This window comes from Malus sylvestris, chromosome 1 (assembly GCF_916048215.2).
Source record: "Malus sylvestris chromosome 1, drMalSylv7.2, whole genome shotgun sequence".
Taxonomy (NCBI): domain Eukaryota; kingdom Viridiplantae; phylum Streptophyta; class Magnoliopsida; order Rosales; family Rosaceae; genus Malus; species Malus sylvestris.
The window spans coordinates 26,889,278-26,910,482 of record NC_062260.1 but is presented as its reverse complement, the minus strand read 5'-3'; the positions used below and the strand labels follow the sequence as shown (position 1 = coordinate 26,910,482).

At 36.5% G+C, this 21,205-nt stretch overlaps 3 protein-coding genes and 1 long non-coding RNA gene across 5 annotated transcripts; 1 reads left to right on the top strand and 3 right to left on the bottom strand.

Annotated features, from left to right (window-relative positions):
* Positions 1-1,896: 1,896 nt before the first annotated feature.
* LOC126632821 (uncharacterized) lies at positions 1,897-7,516 on the top strand. Its single transcript, XR_007626840.1, has 2 exons — positions 1,897-2,023; positions 7,205-7,516. It is a non-coding gene; the product is annotated as an uncharacterized LOC126632821 (long non-coding RNA).
* LOC126632778 (sorbitol dehydrogenase-like) lies at positions 2,087-10,665 on the bottom strand. Of its 2 annotated transcripts, XM_050303270.1 has the most exons (4): positions 10,535-10,665; positions 3,345-3,425; positions 2,921-3,225; positions 2,087-2,835 (listed from the first exon to the last, which is right to left on the bottom strand). In XM_050303270.1, exons 1-4 carry the CDS (start codon positions 10,581-10,583, stop codon positions 2,164-2,166), a joined length of 1,107 nt encoding a protein of 368 aa, XP_050159227.1. In that variant the 5' UTR covers positions 10,584-10,665; the 3' UTR covers positions 2,087-2,163. The 2 variants fall into 2 exon arrangements, with proteins under 2 accessions (XP_050159227.1, XP_050159234.1); XM_050303277.1 differs by lacking the exon at positions 10,535-10,665 and having other exon boundaries at positions 3,345-3,598.
* Positions 5,580-8,799, bottom strand: LOC126632760 (sorbitol dehydrogenase-like). Its single transcript, XM_050303234.1, has 3 exons — positions 8,553-8,799; positions 8,115-8,419; positions 5,580-8,029 (listed from the first exon to the last, which is right to left on the bottom strand). Exons 1-3 carry the CDS (start codon positions 8,680-8,682, stop codon positions 7,358-7,360), a joined length of 1,107 nt encoding a protein of 368 aa, XP_050159191.1. The 5' UTR covers positions 8,683-8,799; the 3' UTR covers positions 5,580-7,357.
* Positions 10,666-13,721: 3,056 nt separating the features above from the next.
* LOC126632774 (sorbitol dehydrogenase-like) lies at positions 13,722-15,433 on the bottom strand. Its single transcript, XM_050303260.1, has 3 exons — positions 15,185-15,433; positions 14,761-15,065; positions 13,722-14,677 (listed from the first exon to the last, which is right to left on the bottom strand). Exons 1-3 carry the CDS (start codon positions 15,312-15,314, stop codon positions 14,006-14,008), a joined length of 1,107 nt encoding a protein of 368 aa, XP_050159217.1. The 5' UTR covers positions 15,315-15,433; the 3' UTR covers positions 13,722-14,005.
* Between the last annotated feature and the right edge of the window lie 5,772 nt (positions 15,434-21,205).

Below are 21,205 nucleotides of genomic sequence, written 5' to 3'. Positions count from 1 at the left end.
CTGCACGCATTAAAGATTAGTGATTAATTTCCACGTTAGAAATATGTCCAGAAATTTCTTTGAAGTGCGATTTTAGCCAAGTCAAAGAGGCGTGGTTCGTCACAAATATGAATAATGAGTGCCACGTCAACGTCCAGTCAGACATGCGTTGGCAACATAATATATTTTTGTTTAGACAACTCTGTGGGACAAATTACGTAAGTTAAAACAGACTTGAGTTAAACTAGTTGAATAATACTATAGTAAGAGTTTAATTGTATTTTTGTGACCTCTTCCGCTTTGGACCCATGATTAAATTAAGATTTTTTAGCCAAAATGGTCCATGAAATATTTTTAACACATAACTTTGGTCTCTGAAATTTAAAATCAATAGAAGTGGTCCATGAGATTGTCCATCATCCATTATTTTGGTGATTCTATTAAAAAACTCTATTAAGTGGTCCCTGAGCTTTTTAATGAAATGACCAAAATGATGGATGATGGACAATCTTAGGGACCAAAGTTATGTGTTATACCCTCAACTTAACGGACTTTTTTAACAGAATGACCAAAATAATGGATGGTGGACAGTCTCAGGGACTACTTCTATTGATTTTAAATCTTAGGGACCAAAGTTATGTGTTATGCAAATCTCAGGGACCATTTTGACTATAAAAAATTGAATATCAGAGTGCGCAATGAACAAGATTACAAAATAATAAGAATATTATTAAACAAACGAGAATGATAAAACGGCTACAAAACTCTAAGAGGCTTTATTGTGACTAGCTTATTTTCTAATGAATAACAAAGCACTCTATTTATAATAAACTAACCCTAATCTCTAACAAAATCTAATTCTAACGGGCTAAACCCATAAAACCAAACATTCAAATAAACCAAAATACTAATATTTTCCAATAAAAAAAAAACCTTAAATTGATAAGGCCTATTGGACATGATAAGGGCTGGTGTTGTTTAACTTTATAAAAATGATAGTTGACCGCGATATGGATGAGGACGACATTGTGGCACGAGGATGAAATTTGCAATATATGGGAATTCAGAGGGTTATTAAATTTACATTTGTAGTTTTTATTATGTTTTTACGTGATAGATATGAGAGTTTTTAGATTTATGTGTGTAATATATCATGTAAGAGAGTCTTTAGTTTGTTTTTAGTCATGTATCTCGGGCGACATCTTAAATAAAGAACTCAATTTGGGAGAATAGCCCATAACTGCCCATAGAAAATTGATAGAGATTGATAGCGATTATGTTTAATTTATAGATGATTAATATTTAAAGTTGTTATCTAGTTTTATAAGATGAATATTTTGATGGCTTTATTATTGATATTAATCCTAAGCTATCGTTTCCACCCCCCCCCCCAAAAAAAAATCCTAAGCTATCGTTTGAGTTTTCACTTTGTTCCCTTTGAAATTCATTTTTGTACCACTTAACCTCAAAACTCAACTTTGTCAAATACTTTGTTAGCTTCTAAGGACGTGGCAACATATATGACCTACTTTTTTTTGCTAAAACACTTGTACCAATAAGTTTAATATTCACAAAATGTTTATATAATCAATTGAAAAAAAAAGAAAAAAAAAAGAAGAGAGATTGTATTGTCACCTCTTTACATCCGGCTTCACTAACACAAGAATATTAGGGTTTAGAACTTTAGGGTGAAAAAGTAAAAGAAAATGCCTTGGGGTGAAAAAGAGAAAGAAAAAGGATAACTTGCAACTAAAGCAATGAAGGCTTTCATCTTAAATTGCCCGGTTTGGATTGATAAGATACAGAGATGCCACGTACAAAATAAATGTACAAGGATTGTTCTTAACTGTGTGCTTGTAATACTTATGTATGCTTCAAAGGTGTGCGACTGAGACATTGTCTTAAATAAACACAACTTGTTAAAAAAACAGGTCATATTGATTGAAGAACCTCTCAGTATAATGTAACGTTACATAGTTCATATTTCTTGAAGGAAATAATGTAAAATAAAACAATTTACAACTCTGTACATGAAGAAGCTTGGGTTCTATCGTACAGCTTCCCCAACAGTAGAAACCAGAACTTTGTCCAAAAAAAAAAAAAAAACTGTAGATAATTTTCACCTAAGATTTCCGAACCATTACAACTTGTCTCAAAGAATCCGAAATTTAGTAACTTAATTTTCTAAAGATTAAACATGACTTTAATGGCGTTACCCCCACGAGCACTGGTCGCAAAGGCTTCTTCCACATCCTTCTCGGTAAATCCAAACCGGTGAGTAATAAGCGGCTTCACGTCGATCTTCCCACTTCTCAAAAAATCGAGGCAAAGTGGCCATGTGTTCCTGTACCGGAAAACTCCAACCACATCAACCTCCCTGGCAGCAGCCGGAGTGAGAGGCACTGTCATCGTGCTGTGTCCCATTCCGACAAGGCAGACTCTGCCGCCGGAGCGAGTGGCCTTGAGACCTGTCGACATGGTCTTACTGAAACCCACACAATCAAAGGTTACATCCACTTCGGATTCCATGGCTTCTTTAATCATGGCAACTTCGTCATCTATATCCTCCATTTTTGTTGAAACTTTTACAGTGCCATCAGCGCCAAGAGACTTTGCCATGGCTAAACGTTGGTCATCCATATCCACGATGACAATTCTTGGTGCCCCAAAAGCACGAGCGGCCAAAACTGAAACGAGACCAATAGGCCCAGCTCCGATGACCAGAACAGTTGTTTCGGGACCAACATTGGCTCGCCGACAAGCATGAACCCCAACACTCAAGGGCTCACACATTGCCCCTTCCTCCAAGCTCACATTCTCTGGCAGCTTAAAGCATAGATCCGCAGGATGCACAATCTGTTAAACCAAATGGTTATTAGACGGTCTTGATGTTATAGAATTCATGTCACGAAGGTTAAGAAAGTCAAAATTTTATTTATACCTGATTTGCCAAGGAACCATGAACCGGTGGGGTGGCGAAAAACTTCATGTCGGGGCAAAGATTGTACCGCCCTCCTTTGCACTGCTGACACCGAGAGCAACTGATACCGGGCTCAACCGCCACCCGGTCACCAGGCACCAGATGCTTCACCTCGCTCCCAACTTTGTCTACGATGCCAGCACACTCATGTCCGATTACCATTGGCTCCTTGACCTCAAAATTCGCACATTTCATGGTCTTGAGGTAGTGAACATCGCTTCCACAAATGCCGACAGCCTTAATCCAAATCCGGACATCATTGGGTCCTAAAAGTAAGAAATCCCAAGAGAACAGGGGAGCAACATGTTAGCATCCCTACAAAGATGAAAACTAAAAACCGAAAAAAAATAACGATGAATTTAAAAGAATGGAGAGAGGTAAATACCGATACTGGGGAGCTCGAAAGGTAGGATCTTGATGGTGTTGACATCAACAAGCCAAGCAGCCATGTTTTCTTGCTCAACAGGTTTGGCTCCATTTATCGATTGGCCTCCCTTACCCATAATATTTTTGACACTTGCACTGTGTGTTTTTTCTGAAGTGTATTGCTTTCTCTGTTTGCTTTGTGCTGTGTGTGTTTGAAAGACGGAATACGTGTGTTTTTTTTTTGTTTTTTTTTTATGGAACAAGCTTGGCAAGGGTGTGTATTTATAGCAAACTTGAGAGTCTGATTTGGTCAAGTTGGTTTGTATAAGATTAGGATAATCTAAACCTGAAACATTATCTATTTCTTTTCAAAAACGAATAAATATTATGGGGGGACATTGGTTGATGTTTCCTAGAAGGAGTGCCTTCACATTTTTACAAACTAAAGACACACATGTAAAATAAGTCATAAAAATTATTGTTTTTCGGTTATGTAAACCAAGAATGTTTTTCTGTAAAAAAGAAAAACACTTATATGAGCTATTTTGTAACTGTTTTTTAATTGATTAAAAACGTTTTTTTAAGAAAATGTTTTTGTAACCAATGTTTTGCAAAAATATAATTGAATCTTGAAGAAACTCTTGAAATGCTTACACAAGAATCGCAGAATTAGTGTGTCTTATTGGAAGCACTTTCGGTGTTTTTCAAACACAACATTTTTTTTAAAACTCGTTCGGTCATTTTTAAAGCACTTTCAAACGAGCCTTATATATATATTGCAAAGTACTCCATTTCTAATACTGTTTCCAAACATATACGGAAGAAGTCTAACAAAAAATCCTAGGTCATTGTTTTAGGCCAAGACAGCCCTTTAACGTCAACAAGAAGACTCGCAATGACAGATTGGGGGAGGGATGGGTGTTTTTGTTCTTTCAAGAAACCTGCAACGCAGATCCACCGGCCACACATGGATAGCTATGTCATTTGTCTAATTAGCTCAAAACAATTGTTTGATTTATTTATTTATTTTTCGTCGGTATTTCTTATTAATAAAATAAAATAAAATTATATAGTGTCAACGCTTTACAGAAACGAGTTGAGATGGGCTGTCAGTGTTGCCGCTGGATGCTTTTAGGTTTCTTCACGCTTCAAAGATCAGTGACTAATTTCCACGTCAGATACATGTGGTGATAGAGTTGTGCGACTGTTGGCGGTTGCGAAGGTCCAGAATTTCTCTAAGGTGCAAGTTTGGCCAAGTCAAAAGGCGTAGTTCGTCACAAAAATATGGATAATGAGTGCCACGGCAAAGTCCAGTCAGACACGCGTAGGCAACGTATTCGGTGGGACAAATTATGTTGGTTTAAGATCAAATAGGATCCTCTTCACATTCTCAGAATTTGGAGAATCAATCAATCGTGTCTGTTCATCGTATATCGTACGATTATAAATTATTTTAAAATTTTTATTCAAAATTAAATATAAATAGTATTTAACAAAAACTGATCGCACGATGTACGATAAACAAACATAATTGATTGATTCAAAGATCATCAAAAGAGAATCCGAAGAAGATCCGAGTCCCTGTAAGACAAACATGAATTAAACAAGTTGAATAATCCAATATATTAATATGAGTGTTAGTCGTAAATTTGTGGCGCTATCAAATATGGCCTTTTGGACATGATACAAGGGCTGGTCTTGTTTTACTTTGAAAAAATGATGGTTGACGATGACATTGTGGCATAAGGATGAAATTTGCAATTTATGGGAATTTAGAGTGTTACTAAATTACAACTTTTTTTTTTGGTCAAAAAATATATTTTATTTATAATCTAATCGAAATATTTACATCCATAGTAAGAATATTAAATAAAAACTCAGGTCTTATCTCGTTCAAATCCAACAAGACGGGCCAGGCCAGGTTCACGGGTCCAATTACATTCTTTTCTTTCATAACAGAATATTTAGATTGGTGTAAGTACCACTGTAACATCTCCTTCTCCTTTGTAAACTTTCCCCAGTACAATCTAATTAGGAGAAAAGAATATTGCACACGCCTAATTAACAAAGAAACCCAAGTCACTCTGCAATCCCAACCAAATCACACAAACAACAAAATTAGCAAATTTCAAACACCATAATTAAAATTCTTCACAATCCTGAAACAGAACCAAGTATGAAAGACTAAAACTATCACACGGCATATATAATTAACTAAATCTAAAAAAGTCTGAAACTAGACATACAAAATCAATTTAATTCAACTGAAGAATGAAATTCAATAGATTCAAATTCAATTCAAAAGATTTTGAGTTGGAACAGAACATAGGTCAAGATTCAAGAATCCAACAAAATTCCTAAATCTAGAAAACCCTAATTTATTTTCAATCCTAAACCCCTAAAACATAATACCTTAAAATTGAAGGTAAAAGTGTCGACTATCAAGAATCGTCAACTCTGTAAATATGGATCTGAGTCAAACGGAGGAGATGACTGATACTAATTTCGTCGTTTCGAGTTGTTCGACTTTGTGACTTAATCTCTTCGATTTCGACATAGAAACTGATAAAAGTGAGAGAGAGCCACAACAGCAGAGACAAAGAGAATCTTAAATTAGAAATCAACTGTGGGAGCTAACTAGATAGACACTCAACATTGGAGATTTAATCTCCATTATAAATTAACCCTAGAAACGGTTCAGGTCGGCGTCCCGTTTCCTCATACATTTGGACTCGCCTCGCCTCACCCTATTGTATGTTTCTAATAATTGGACCCATCCCGTACTCGCCACGATCCACATGTATTTGCCTCAACTCACAGCTCTAGGACCCGTTTCATGTAAGAGAGCTTTTAGTTTGTTTTAGTCCTATTTGCTTTAAAGTGTCCATAGAAAATCAATATAAAAATTGATAACGGTTATGGTTAATTTCTAAATGCATAATTGTTAAAGTTCTTATAATAATGTTATTTATATTATCTATTTGTATTATCATTTATCTCATTTCTCTAAATCTTATTGTATTATAAGATGATAATATCGATGACTTAATTATTGATAAATCCTAAACTATGGTTTGACTTAATTATAAGATGATAATATCGATGGCTTCATTTTTGTATCACTTAACCTTCTAAACTCATCTTTGTCAAAATGCTCTGTTAGCTTCTTGAAGGTCGCAACATGTCACACCTACTTTTTTGCTAATTTGCTTGTACCAATAAGTTTAATATTCACAAAAGAGTAATGCTAGATAGACTAAGATTGTAGATAAAGTTTTGAAAATTAAAGGACATGAAAGTTGATGATTGATTTATTACTTATACGTTGATAAACATGCTTATTCCTATTGGTAATACATCATTTAGTTTACAAACTTAGTCTTCAAATTTAGTCTTCATAACATTACTCTTCACAAAATCTTTATATAATCAGTTGAAAAAAAAAATAGAAATTTTTTTAACACCTCTTTATATCTGGCTTCACTAGCACAAGAATATTAGAGTTTAAAAATTTAGGGTGAAAAAAAAGGTAAAAGAAAATGCCTTGGGGTGAAAAAGAGAGAAAAAGAGTAACTTGTAGCTAAAGCAATGAAGGCCTTCATCTTAAATGACATAATTTGGATTGATAAGATACAGAAAGATCACACACAAAATAAGTTGGAAGGATTTAATCTCGACTGTGTACTTGTAATACTTATGTATGCTCCAAAGGGGTGCGACAGAGGCCTTGTGTTAAATAAACACAGCTTGTGATAAAAAAAAATGTCTTGTATTGATTGAAGAACCTTTCCGTATAATGTAACATTACATAGTTCATATTTCTCGAAGGAAATAATGTCAAATAAATCAATTTACAACTCTGTACATAAACAAGCTTAGGTTCTACCATAAGGCTTTCCCCAACAGTAGAAACCAGAACATTGTACAAAAAAATAAAAAAACAAACTGTAGCTAATTTACATCTAAGATTTCCGAACCATCACAATTTGTCGTCTCAAAGAATTCGAAATTTCGTAACTTATAGCTAACTTTCTATAGATTAAACATGACTTTGATGGCGTCACCCCCACGAGCACTGGTAGCAAAGGCTTCTTCCACCTCCTTCTCGGTAAATCCAAACCGGTGAGTAATAAGCGGCTTCACGTCGATCTTTCCACTTTTCAAAAAATCGAGGCAAAGTGGCCATGTGTTCTTGTACCGGAAAACACCAACCACATCAACCTCCCTGGCAGCAGCTGGAGTGAGAGGCACTGTCATCATGCCGTGTCCCATTCCGACAAGGCAGACTTTGCCGCCGGGGCGAGTGGCGTTGAGACCCGTCGACATGGTTTTATTAAAACCCACACAATCAAAGGTCACATCCACCTCGGATTCCATTGCTTCTTTAATCTTGGCAACTTCGTCATCCAAATCCTCCATTTTTGTTGAAACTTTGACGGTGCCATCAGCGCCGAGAGACTTTGCCATGGCTAAACGCTTGTCATCCATATCCATAATGACAATTCTTGGTGCCCCGAAAGCACGAGCGGCCAAAACTGAAACCAGACCAATAGGCCCTGCTCCGATGATCAGAACAGTTGTTTCGGGACCAACATTGGCTCGCCGACATGCATGAACTCCAACACTCAAGGGCTCGCACATTGCCCCTTCCTCCAAGCTCACATTCTCTGGCAGCTTGAAGCATAGATCCGCAGGATGCACAATCTGTTAAAAACAGATGGTCATTATATACGGTCCTGATGCCATAGAATTCATATGTCACAAAGGTTAAGAAAGTCGAAATTTATACCTGATTTGCCAAGGAACCATGAACCGGTGGGGTGGCGAAAAACTTCATGTCGGGGCAAAGATTGTACTGCCCTCCTTTGCACTGCTGACACCGTGAGCAACTGATACCGGGCTCAACCGCCACCCGGTCACCAGGCACCAGATGCTTCACCTCGCTCCCAACTTTGTCTACGATCCCAGCACACTCATGTCCCATCACCATCGGCTCTTTAACCTCAAAATCCGCACATTTCATGGTCTTGAGGTAGTGAACATCACTTCCACAAATACCAACCGCCTTAATCCGAATCCGGACATCATTGGGTCCTAAAATTGAGAAATCCCAAGAGAACAGGGGAGCAGCATGTTAGCATCACTACAACGATGAAAACCAAAAACCAAAAACTGTAAACCGAAAAAAAATAACGATGAATTTAAAAGAAGGGAGAGAGGTTAATACCGATACTGGGGATTTTGAAAGGTAGGATCTTGATGGTGTTGACATCAACAAGATAAGCAGCCATGTTTTCTTGCTGAACAGGTTTGGCTTTCTTAGCCAATCCATAAATCTTTTGCCCACCCTTACCCATAGTGCTTTTGATACTTGCTCTGTGTATTTTTTTCTTTCTGAAGTGTATTGCTTTCTCTGTTTGCTTTGTGTCTTCTGTGTTTGAAAGACAGAATAGTTGTGCTTTTTGATGGAGCAAGCTTGGCTAGGGTGTGGTATTTATAGCAAACTTGAGAGTCTGATTTGGTAAAGTTGGTTTGTAAGTTGGATAAGCCAACCCTGGAACATTATCTAATTATTTTCAGAAATTAATAAATTTATTTAATTGTGGAACATTGCCTGGATGTTTCCTAGGAGGAGTCCTTTCGGCTCTCACATTACAAATTGTTGACACATATGCTTATTAAGTCAAAAAAATTGAGAAGTTTCGTTTTATATAATTACCAAGAGTGCTTTCTGCAAAGCAATTCATTTTTAATACTGTTTTCCAAACAGCCCTTTATGAGGTGGATTCTCTTCCGTCCTAATCTCTATCCCCTTCTCTCTCCTCTTATTTGAACGGTTACAATTTAGCCACGTCAACATCTTATATTGATTTTTTATAAAAACAAAAAACAATATGTGAGAGGAGAGGAGGAAAGGGAATGAAAACAGGAAGGGAGAGAATCCTACTCCCATCAAGAAGACTAGCAATGATAGATTGGGGGAGGGGGCGTATCAAGAAACATACAACCAACATCCACCAAACACACATGGAGAGCTATATGTGATTGGTCTCACTTATTTATCTTTATGGTTAGTCAAAGGATCACATAAGCTGTAAACCGGCGTCAATTCTCAACATAATCAACTTAGAGTATAATCAAAATATTGTAACTGGAGTGATTAAAATATTTTTGTGTGTTTCAATCCCCCTTTATAGGTAACGATCACAGAAACTGCAAATCAGCATCAGTTCTAGACAGAATCAATTCATATCATAACCGAGATCTTGTAACTCGAATGATTAAAGCCTTTTTTTTTTTTTGTTAATCGTGATTAAAGCATTTTCTTCGTACTCGAACTCATGTGTTTTCAATCCTCCTTCACTAAAGTTGTTTGTATAAAATAAAATAATAGTCACTTTACACCTTTTTCTATGACTAGGTTTAAAGCAAAGAACAAACCACCACCCCCACCCCCACATGTTTGACACTGAATTTCGCCGGAATTCTAGCGTTATCCACAATTAACAAGTCTAATCCACTTAGCGGAGAAAAGCTTCTACCACATGCCGTCCTCCATTAGTCTTGGACGGTGCATCCATTTTCCTAAGCTGCTAGCAGGAATTTTCCAAATATTTGGAGGCTGAAAGTGAGATTATCAAACGCTATCCAAATCAAGACAGTTGTAACAATAGTTAATAAGTTTGACTATGTCGGTTTGACGATCTAGGTTTGAGTATGTACTATGTACACGGTTTTGCTGTTAGTCATGCCCATGTTAGGTTTACTCAAAGTGGAATCTGGAATATGCTGTCCTCCTTCGGTTTATTCCAAACAGTTTAATTATCCTTACAGCAAATACTTTGAGATTCAAATAATTTTGGAGATTATGTCAAGGGCTTCCCTCCCTTGATTTCATAACTTTGGAGTTAACAAAATTGTCGACAGGAAAAAAAAAAGAAGGTAACATTATAGTTGAACGGAAGCAAATTGAAAAATTAAAATACATGATAACAGTACAAAACGGCAGTATTATAAAAAACACATAATAACATGTGATACTGTCATTTTAACGTCCTGGTTATGTGGTCCTATTCAACATTCCTAACACCATTTTAATTGTTGTTGGTCATGGAGAGAGGTAAATTCCGATACTGGGGAGCTCGAAAGGTAGGGTCTTGGTGGTGTTGACATCAACAAGTCAAGCAGCCATGTTTTCTTGCTCAAAAGGTTTGGCTTCCTTAGCCACTCCATTAATCGATTGGCCTCCCTTACCCATAATATTTTTGACACTTGCTCTGTTTTTTTCTGAAATGTATTGCTTTCTCTGTTTGCTTTGTGCTGTGTTTGTTTGAAAGGCAGAGTACTTGTGTTTTTTGATGGAGCAAGCTTGGTTAGGGTGTGGTATATATAGCAAACTTGAGAGTCATATTTGGTCAAGTTGGTTTGTATAAGATTAGGACAATCTAAACCTGAAACATTACTAATTCTTTTCAAAAACGAATAAATATTATTTTGGGGGGTGGGGGGGGGGGTTGGACATTGCTTGATGTTTCCTAGAAGGAGTCCTTTCACATTTTACAAACTAATGACACACATGCGAAATAAGTCATACAAATTAATGTTTTTCGGTTATGTAAACCAAGAATGTTTTTCTGTGAAAAAGAAAAACAATTATCAGCTATTTTTGTAATTTTTTTTGTAAAAATGGTTAAAAACGTTTTTTGAGAAAATATTTTTGTAACCAATGTTTTGCAAAAATACAAGTGAATTTTGAAGAAGCTCTTGAAATGCCTACACAAGAATCACATAACTAGTATTTCTTGTAGGAAACACAAAAATATTTTTCTAAAAACGTTTTCAGATATTTTTAAAGCACTTCTAAACGTGCCGTATATATGTTTTTTGCAAAGCGCTCCATTTCTAATACTGTTTTCCTAACATATCCGGAAGAAGTCTAAGTCATTGTTTCGGCAAGACAGCCCTTTAACGTCAACAAGAAGACTAGCAATGACAGATAGGGGGAGGGATGGGTTTTGTTTTTTTGTTTTTTTTTTAAGAAACCTGCAACCCAGATCCACCGGCCACACATGGAGAGCTATGTCATTGGTCTCACTTGGCTCAAAACAATTGTTTGATTTATTTATTTATTTTTCGTCGGTGTTTCTTATCAATCAGATAAAATTATACAATGTCAACTCTCTACAGGAACGAGTTGAGATGGGCAGTCTGTGTTGCCGCTGGATGCTCTAGGTTTCTGCACGCTTCAAAGATAAGTGACTAATTTCCACGTTCAGATATTTGTGGTGATAGAGTTGTGCGACTGTTGGCGGTTGCGAAGGTCCAGAAATTTCTCCAAGGAGCAAGTTTGGCCATGTCAAAATGTCAAATAGGCGTGGTTCGTCACAAAGATATGGATAATGAGTGCCACGGCAACGTCGAGTCAGACACGCGCAGGCAACATATTCGGGTGGGACAAATTATGTTGGTTTAAGACAAACATGAATCAAGCAAGTTGAATAATACAATATATTAATAAGAGTTGCAATCGTAGAATTGTGGCGTCTCCCGCTTTTGACCGGCGATCAAATATGGCCTTTTGGACATGATAATGGCTGGTCTTGTTTTACTTGGTAAAAATGATGGTTGACGACGACAGTGTCATATGGATGAAATTTGCAATTTATGGGAATTTAGAGGGTTACTAAATTACAATTTTAGTTTTTAGTGCCCTTTTTTTTTTTTTTTTTATATATAATAGATAGATAGGAGGGTAGAGAGTTTTATGTGGGGGTGGGCAAGGGTTGCGTTAGGACTAAATTGAAGTGATCGGATTATACCTGTTTTAAAATGTAACGGGACTATTTACGCTATTTTTCTATTTATGTTTTTTTTTTTCATAACAGAATATTTAAATTGGTGTAAGTACCACTGCAACATCTGCTTCTCCTTTGTAAACCTTGCCCTGTACAGAGTCTAATTAGGAGAAAAGAATATTGCACACTCCTAATTTAGAAACCCAAGTCACTATGCAATCCCAACCAAATCACACAAACAACAAATTAGCAAATTCCCAGCAGCATAATTAAAATTCTTCACAATCCTGAAACAGAACCAAGTATGAAAGACTAAAACTGTCACAGGAGATATATAAATAACTAAATCTAAAAAAGTCTGAAACTAGAAAACCCTAATTTATTTTCAACCCTAAATCCCTAAATCATAATACCTTAAAGTTGAAGGTAAAGGTGTCGACTCAGTCATACGGAGGAGATTACCAATACTGCTATCGTCGTTTCGAGTTGTTCGATTGCGTGATTTCGTCCCTTCAAGTTCGACATAGAGACTAATTTAAGTGAGAGAGACACACCAACAGAGACAAAGAGAATCTTACATTAAAAACCAACTGTGGGAGCTGACTAGATAGACACTCAATAGTGGAGATTTAATCTCCATCTATAAGTTAACCCTAGAAACGGTTCGGGTCCAGGTCCTGTTTCCTCATCCATTTGGACCCGCTCCGCCTCACCCCATTGTATGTTTCTATTAGTTGGACCCGCCCCAATCCGCATTTATTTGCCCCAACTCACAGCTCTAGGACCTGTTTCATGTAAGAGAGTTTTTAGTCATTTGCATCAGGCGACAACTAAAATAAAGAACTCAATTGAGAGAATAGCCTATTTGCTTTAAAGTGTCCATAGAAAATCAATATAAAAATTGATAACGGTTATGTTTAATTTCTAAATGCATAATTGTTAAAGTTCTTATAAAAATGTTATTTATACCATTTATTTGTAACATTATTTGTACCAATCTTTATTACATAAATGATACAAATGATGATAAAAATAGCTAGTAAGTGTAGCACTACTTAAATTCTTGTAGTATTATAAGATGAAAATATTGATTGCATAATTATTGATATAAATCCAAAACCATCGTTTGAGTTTCACTTTGCTCCCTTGAACGTCGCAATATGTAAGACCTACTAAACTCAACTTTGTCAAAATACTTTGTTAGCTTCTTGGACGTCGCAATATGTAAGACCTACTTTTTTGCTAAATTACTTGTACCAATAAGTTTAATATTCACAAAATCTTTATATTTATTAGTTGAATAGAAATTGTTTTAACACCTCTTTATATCTGGCTTCACTAGCACAAGAATATTTAGAGTTTAAAACTTTAGGGTGAAAAAAGGTAAAAGAAAATGCCTTGGGATGAAAAAGAGAGAAAAAGAGTAACTTGCTGCAAAAGCAATGAAGGCTTTCATCTTAAACAACACTATGTGGATTGATAAGTAAACGAAAGGTCACGCACAAAATAAGTTGAGATGATTAATTTCGACTGTGTACTTGTAATACTTATGTATGCTCCAAATGGAAGCGATCAAAGACCTTGTGTTAAATAAACACAGCTTGTGATAAAAAAAATGTCATATATTGATTGAAGTATCTTTCCAAATAATGTAACATTACATAGTTCATATTTCTCGAAGGAAATAATGTCAAATAAATCAATTTACAACTCTGTACATGAACAAGCTTAGGTTCTACCATAAGGCTTTCCCCAACAGTAGAAACCAGAACATTGTACAAAAAAATAAAAAAATAAACTGTAGCTAATTTACATCTAAGATTTCCGAACCATCACAATTTGTCGTCTCAAAGAATCCGAAATTTCGTAACTTATAGCTAACTTTCTATAGATTAAACATGACTTTGATGGCGTCACCCCCACGAGCACTGGTAGCAAAGGCTTCTTCCACCTCCTTCTCGGTAAATCCAAACCGGTGAGTAATAAGCGGCTTCACGTCGATCTTCCCACTTCTCAAAAACTCGAGGCAAAGTGGCCATGTGTTCTTGTACCGGAAAACACCAACCACATCAACCTCCCTGGCAGCAGCTGGAGTGAGAGGCACCGTCATCATGCCGTGTCCCATTCCGACAAGGCAGACTTTGCCGCCGGGGCGAGTGGCGTTGAGACCCGTCGACATGGTTTTATTAAAACCCACACAATCAAAGGTCACATCCACCTCGGATTCCATTGCTTCTTTAATCTTGGCAACTTCGTCATCCAAATCCTCCATTTTTGTTGAAACTTTGACGGTGCCATCAGCGCCGAGAGACTTTGCCATGGCTAAACGCTTGTCATCCATATCCATAATGACAATTCTTGGTGCCCCGAAAGCACGAGCGGCCAAAACTGAAACCAGACCAATAGGCCCTGCTCCGATGATCAGAACAGTTGTTTCGGGACCAACATTGGCTCGCCGACATGCATGAACTCCAACACTCAAGGGCTCGCACATTGCCCCTTCCTCCAAGCTCACATTCTCTGGCAGCTTGAAGCATAGATCCGCAGGATGCACAATCTGTTAAAAACAGATGGTCATTATTTACGGTCCTGATGCCATAGAATTCATGTCACAAAGGTTAAGAAAGTCGAAATTTATACCTGATTTGCCAAGGAACCATGAACCGGTGGGGTGGCGAAAAACTTCATGTCGGGGCAAAGATTGTACTGCCCTCCTTTGCACTGCTGACACCGTGTGCAACTGATACCGGGCTCAACCGCCACCCGGTCGCCAGGCACCAGATGCTTCACCTCGCTCCCAACTTTGTCTACGATCCCAGCACACTCATGTCCGATCACCATCGGTTCTTTAACCTCAAAATCCGCACATTTCATGGTCCTGAGGTAGTGAACATCGCTTCCACAAATACCAACTGCCTTAATCCGAATCCGGACATCATTGGGTCCTAAAATTAAGAAATCCCAAGAGAACAGGGGAGCAGCATGTTAGCATCACTACAACGGTGAAAACCAAAAACCGAAAAAAAATAACGATGAATTTAAAAGAAGGGAGGGAAGTAAATACCGATACTGGGGAGCTTGAAAGGTAGGATCTTGATGGTGTTGACATCAACAAGATAAGCAGCCATGTTTTCTTGCTGAACAGGTTTGGCTTTCTTAGCCAATCCATAAATCTTTTGCCCACCCTTACCCATAATGCTTTTGATACTTGCTCTCTGTTTTTTTTTCTTTCTGAAGTGTATTGCTTTCGCTGTTTGCTCTGTGTCTTCTGTGTTTGAAAGACAGAATAGTTGTGTTTTTTGATGGAGCAAGCTTGGCTAGGGTGTGGTATTTATAGCAAACTTGAGAGTCTGATTTGGTAAAGTTGGTTTGTAAGTTGGATAAGCCAACCCTGGAACATTATCTAATTATTTTTAGAAATTAATAAATGTATTTAATTGTGGGACATTGCCCGGATGTTTCCCAGAATGAGTCCTTTCACATTCTTACAAATTGTTGACACATATGCTAGTTAAGTCAAAAAAATTGAAAAGTTTCGTTTTATATAATTACCATGAGTGCTTTTCTGCAAAGCACTCCATTTTTAATACTGTTTTCCAAACAGCCCCTTATATGTCATCAAGAAGACTAGCGATGACAGATTGGGAGAGGGGGTGTATCAAGAAACCTACAAGTGCAACCATGATCCACCGGACACATAGAGAGTTATATGTGATCCTAACAATTTGTCTCACTTATTTATCTTTTAGGTCGTTTATGGTTAGTCAGACACAAGTTTTTCTTCGTAATTAAGGATCACATAAGTTGTAAATCAACGTCAATTCTCAACATAATCAACTCAGAGTATAATCAAAATATTGTAACTTGAGTGATTAAAACATTTATGTGTGTTTCAATCCCTGTTCATAGTTAACGATCACATAGACTGCAAATCAGCATCAGTTCTAGACAGAATCAACTCATATTATAACCGAGATCTTGTAACTTGAGTGATTAAAACATTTTTTTTTTTGTAATCGTGATTAAAGCATTTTCTGTGTACTCAAACTCATGTGTTTTCAATCCCCTTTCTCTAAAGTTGTTTGTATAAAATAAAATAATAGTCACTTTACACATTTTTCTATGACTAGGTTTAAAGCAATGAACAAACCACCACCACCATCCCCCACCCCAGCCCCACATGTTTGACACTGAATTTCGCCGGAATTCTAGCGTTATCCACAATTAACAAGTCTAATCCACACTTAGCGTAGAAAAGCTTCTACCACATGCCGTCCTCCATTAGTCTTGGACGGTGCATCCATTTTCCTAAGCTGCTAGCAGGAATTTTCCAATTGGATTATCCAAATATTTGGACGCTGAAAGTGAGATTATCAAACGTTATCCAAATCAAGACAGTTGTAACAATATTTAAGTTTGACGATCTAAGTTTGAGTATGTAATATGTACACGGTTTTGCTGTTAGTCATGCCCATGTTAAGTTTAGGTTTACTCAAAGTGGAATCTGGAATATGCTGTCCTCCTTCAGTTTATTCCAAACAGTTTAATTATCCTTACAGCAAATACTTTGAGATTCAAATAATTTTGGAGATTATGTCAAGGGCTTCCTTCCCTTGACTTCATAACTTTGGAGTAAACAAAATTGTCGACAGGAAAAAAAAAAGAAGGTAACATTATAGTTGAACAGAAGCAAACTGAAAAATTAAATTACATGGTAATAGGACAAAACGGCAGTATTATAAAAAACACATAATAACACATGATACTATCATTTTAACGTCCTGGTTATGTGGTCCTATTCAACATTCCTAACACCATTTTAATTGTTGTTGGGCATTATTTTCATCTACCTTAGTATCCGAGTAAACCCTAGCCTTGGCATCCCCAAAATACCTGACTATAATCTGCTCGAACGAGTCGGTAGAGCTAACAAGCAGGTAAGCACGCAATAATGCTTTTTTTCTTTTTGGATCAAGTAGGTGAGAGATGTGGCTAAAAATTTGAGTAAGGGGCCAAAATTATCATTTTATTTCTTTCATGTAATTCAATGTTCTAATGGATAGAGCGTTGAGTTTATATACATACATAGCTCAGGATTCAAAACTCTCATGTTCTCTAAATTAATGTAATTAGTAGTTTCAATATCTTCCCCAAAAGATAAAAAAAAAAATCTCCCCCTCCTCTTAGTAATAGTAAATTAAAATAATAATAATAATCTTGTTTTAGAAGTTATCTTTTTCTTTTGTTACTTTTCATGGGATTCCTTTAACGCCTGAATTAAATATATTTTTGGTCGGTTAGCATAATCTATTAGCCATTCTGTGCAGTAATGACTCCCACCATCCATTATCAACCAACAAAAACCGACCAAAAACCTAATTATTTAGTAACAGTTGGTTGGTCCCTGTGTAGCCAGGCTTAAACACGAGATGTGCTCTCTGTGTTGCCAGCAAGCCTTAGGGTTTCTGGCACGCGTCCAAGGTAGGTGACGACTGACTAATTCCCGCGTCAGAAATATGTGGGATCGAATTCGGTGACCGGTGAGTTGCAACCCTCCTGAAGTTTCTTGCTTTAATGTGCATGATAAAGTCAAGGGAGCCGTGGTACATCAACAATGGATATTGAGGTGCCACGTACAATGTGTACGGTTAGACACACGCGTATGAAGCATAATATATTGGAAAATTTGTTTTAGTGGCCCCTCTTACAAAATCATTCCTCTCATTTACACCGTCTTTGCATATGGGTGTATTTTTTATCGTGGCCCTCAAGTGCTGATAATATTTATCTTTACATTTATCTTCGTTGGATAAACTTAAATTTTGAAAGTTATATCTAGTATATATATCTCGAATTATGTTGGTGAGTATTATCATTATGTGAGGGCGGTGAGCAAATATTTTTTTTTTCATATATGCAACATACAAATGATATTCTACACTAATTTACTCCAAAATGATAGGATTTTTGACCGGATAATATAATGGGTTGAAGAGAAATACCCTAACTATCAAGAGAATCTACCACTTAAACTCAATATAGTAAAAAGAGAAATGCTAAAGAGACTCTCACAAAGTGAGACTCTCTGTGGACTTTCTACCACATCACTGTTTAATGTTAATTTCAATGCCAACATTATAAAACATTGTGACAAAAGTATAATGTGGCAAAGAGTTCATAAAGAGTTTCGTTTTTTTTTTTAAATCTTCTTAACATTTCTCAAGTGAAAATATCAACAACATCAATAGAACTTATTACCATTTTGAACATCAATAGAACTCATTACCATTTTGAAAATACTGACAAGGAATATCAACACATCGACGATATTAACAAAGAACAAGTTGATTGTCTCTCCCAAAGATCACAGACGGTCTTTGTCAATATTGTCGATGCATCAATGTCGGCGATATATTGGATAGCTCAGTGATGAGCATATTGGCTAAGCAAGGCTACATGCAAAATACATTTTTTGTCGATTCTCTACAAGTTCCCTAAAATATGTATATAAGAGATCATAGTGGGAGGAAGTGAAGTTCAAGTTTGGCGTGAGGCGATTAGATGGACGGGATTTGGGCCGGATCTTTGTGGTTTGGCAACTAGTTAGTCCAAATAAAAATTGTAAGGGTTAATGTTTAATTTGTAGAATATAATTAGGGTTCTTGTAATTTAAAAAGGTGAAAATATTGATCGTTTAATTTGATATCTCCTAAACTATGAGTGAAACTCACTATGTCACTATAAACTCATTTTCGTGTCACTTAGCTCTAACTCTACTAACTCAATTTTTATGTCTCACTTTATCTTGTTTCATTACTTTCGCCAAATACGCTACTAACTTTTATAACATGTCATCTATGTGAGCTACTTTTCGCTAACATGTAATCAAGTCATTGCCACAAGTACTAATGAGTTTAACATTTAAAATTGTTTATAAAACTAATTGAAACTCACATTTTCTTAAATAAAAAAAGGGACCAGTTGCTGGTCAAGTTAAAACATTCCATTATTTCGGAGGCCGGGAAGACTCAAGGGCTCACACTTCGCCCCAATCGATGAAGCCTCAACACTTCAGACATGTGTTCTACAAGCCAAAAGGCTTTGAGTCCATTCGTGTTTGGAGTGAGCCGAACTTTGTTGCAAATATTTTGACTCACTAAGGACACTAACCGATCATTCTTAGATTTCTAGTTGTGCTAGGTATGCATTATTTTTAGACTTCGTTTGTACATAAGAGCACTTCCACCAGAGGGCCAATGTGCTGGCACCCAGTTAAAAAACCAAGCTAGGGGACTTGCACCCAGCCCATGCTAGTCTCCAGGCCATGCTAAAATTGACTGACCCAGGGACCGGCCCATTTTCTTTTTTGCGCCTGGCGCATGGCACTCATGCTCGAGTGGGCGCGAGTAGCAGACATCAATTCAACGGCGGTGCCCGCTGACAGGCGCACTCAATTGTCACCCGGGCTTGCGACGTGGCCCACTATATGTCGTTGGATTTCCAACGGTAAAAAAAATTTGAATTATAATTTTGATCTGGACCGTTCGATTACAGATCAACGGTCCACGTTTTTCAACCCACAGAATTATGACCGTTGGCCACGTGGCACCTTATAGGCTATTGGATTTGAATATTTTTCAAATCCAACGGTCCAGATTAATTAACTACATTAAAATTTATTAAAAATTATAAAAAAATACAAAAAAATTATTATTTTTTTTCTATAAATACATAACCCTCATCTTCCACCTTACACCACATTTCAATATTTTCCACACTTTCTACACTATCTACATTTCAATATTTTCTACACTTTGAGAGAAAAAAATTTCTTCGTGGAAGAACATTGAAGATGTTACGTTGTGTGAATGTTGGGTTCACACTACTCATGACCCCGATACCGGAAACAAGTCGAGGGGTTCTAGCTACAGAAATCCTAGCAACGAAGATCCTAGCACCACATATCCTAGCTCCACATACTTTGTATAATTTCGTATTTCTTTGTAGTACTTTATTTAATTTCTTATGTAATTTTTAATGTAATTTCTTATTTATTTTTAGAACTTTATGTAATTTCAAATTTATTTTTTGTACTTTATTTAAACACATCAAATAAGATTACATAAACTCACCAAATAAGATTACATTAAACTCACCAAATAAACTTTACAAAAAAAAACACCACATAAAATTACATAACCTCACCATATAAACTTAAAAAAAAGAAGATAGTGACACGTGGCGCATCGGGATTGGTTGCAAATCTTAGAGGAAATCTATTCACAAAATAGTACGTTCGGAAAATGACACATGGCGTTACAAAATTGGTTAAAAAATCTTATCCGAAATTAAAACTAGTTTATTTATTTATTCTTTTATAAAAAAATTAAAAAAAATTTAAATGGGCTGGGTGCCAGCGCATTTTTTTAGGGGTGGAGATGCTTTAGCCTATTACTATTCACTGGGGTCTATTAATGTTCACTTGAGTGGATAAATGCGCTGGGTGCTGGCGTAAAGTCTTAGGGGTGGAATTGCTCTAAATGCTTTGCTCTTTAACTATTTTTCGTTTTAGAAAAGAAATATTAGATTCTATTAACCCTCAAAAGTAGTATTTGGACAACCATCGTTAACACAAAAGTATTAGGTTTACAACTTTAGGGTGAAAAGAAAATGCCTTAGGGTGAAAAAGAGAGAGGAAAGAGTAACTTGCAATTTAAGTGATAAAGAATGTTCATCTTGTGTGTTAAGATTTGAATTATCTTTGATTATAATTATAGTGGCCGATTTATGTGACCAATTTCTCTAACTTAATAAGTTGGGTTTGTGATAATTTGTAAAATTGTTAGGAATTAACATTCTCATCATCTTTGGTAAAATCAAATCCACCGCGTAGACATTCATAAACTGCTCTACCATACGCTACTGCAGCAGGAAATGCTATTGGAACAACAGTAACTCAAGGTATATATTTTCTACACTAATAGAAGTACGTCTATATTTCTGCATCACGATGTGTCTAGTACTCTCTTCGATGGTCCAAAGGAACTGAAGCAAGGCCAACAGACTCGTGTCAAATGAAAACAAC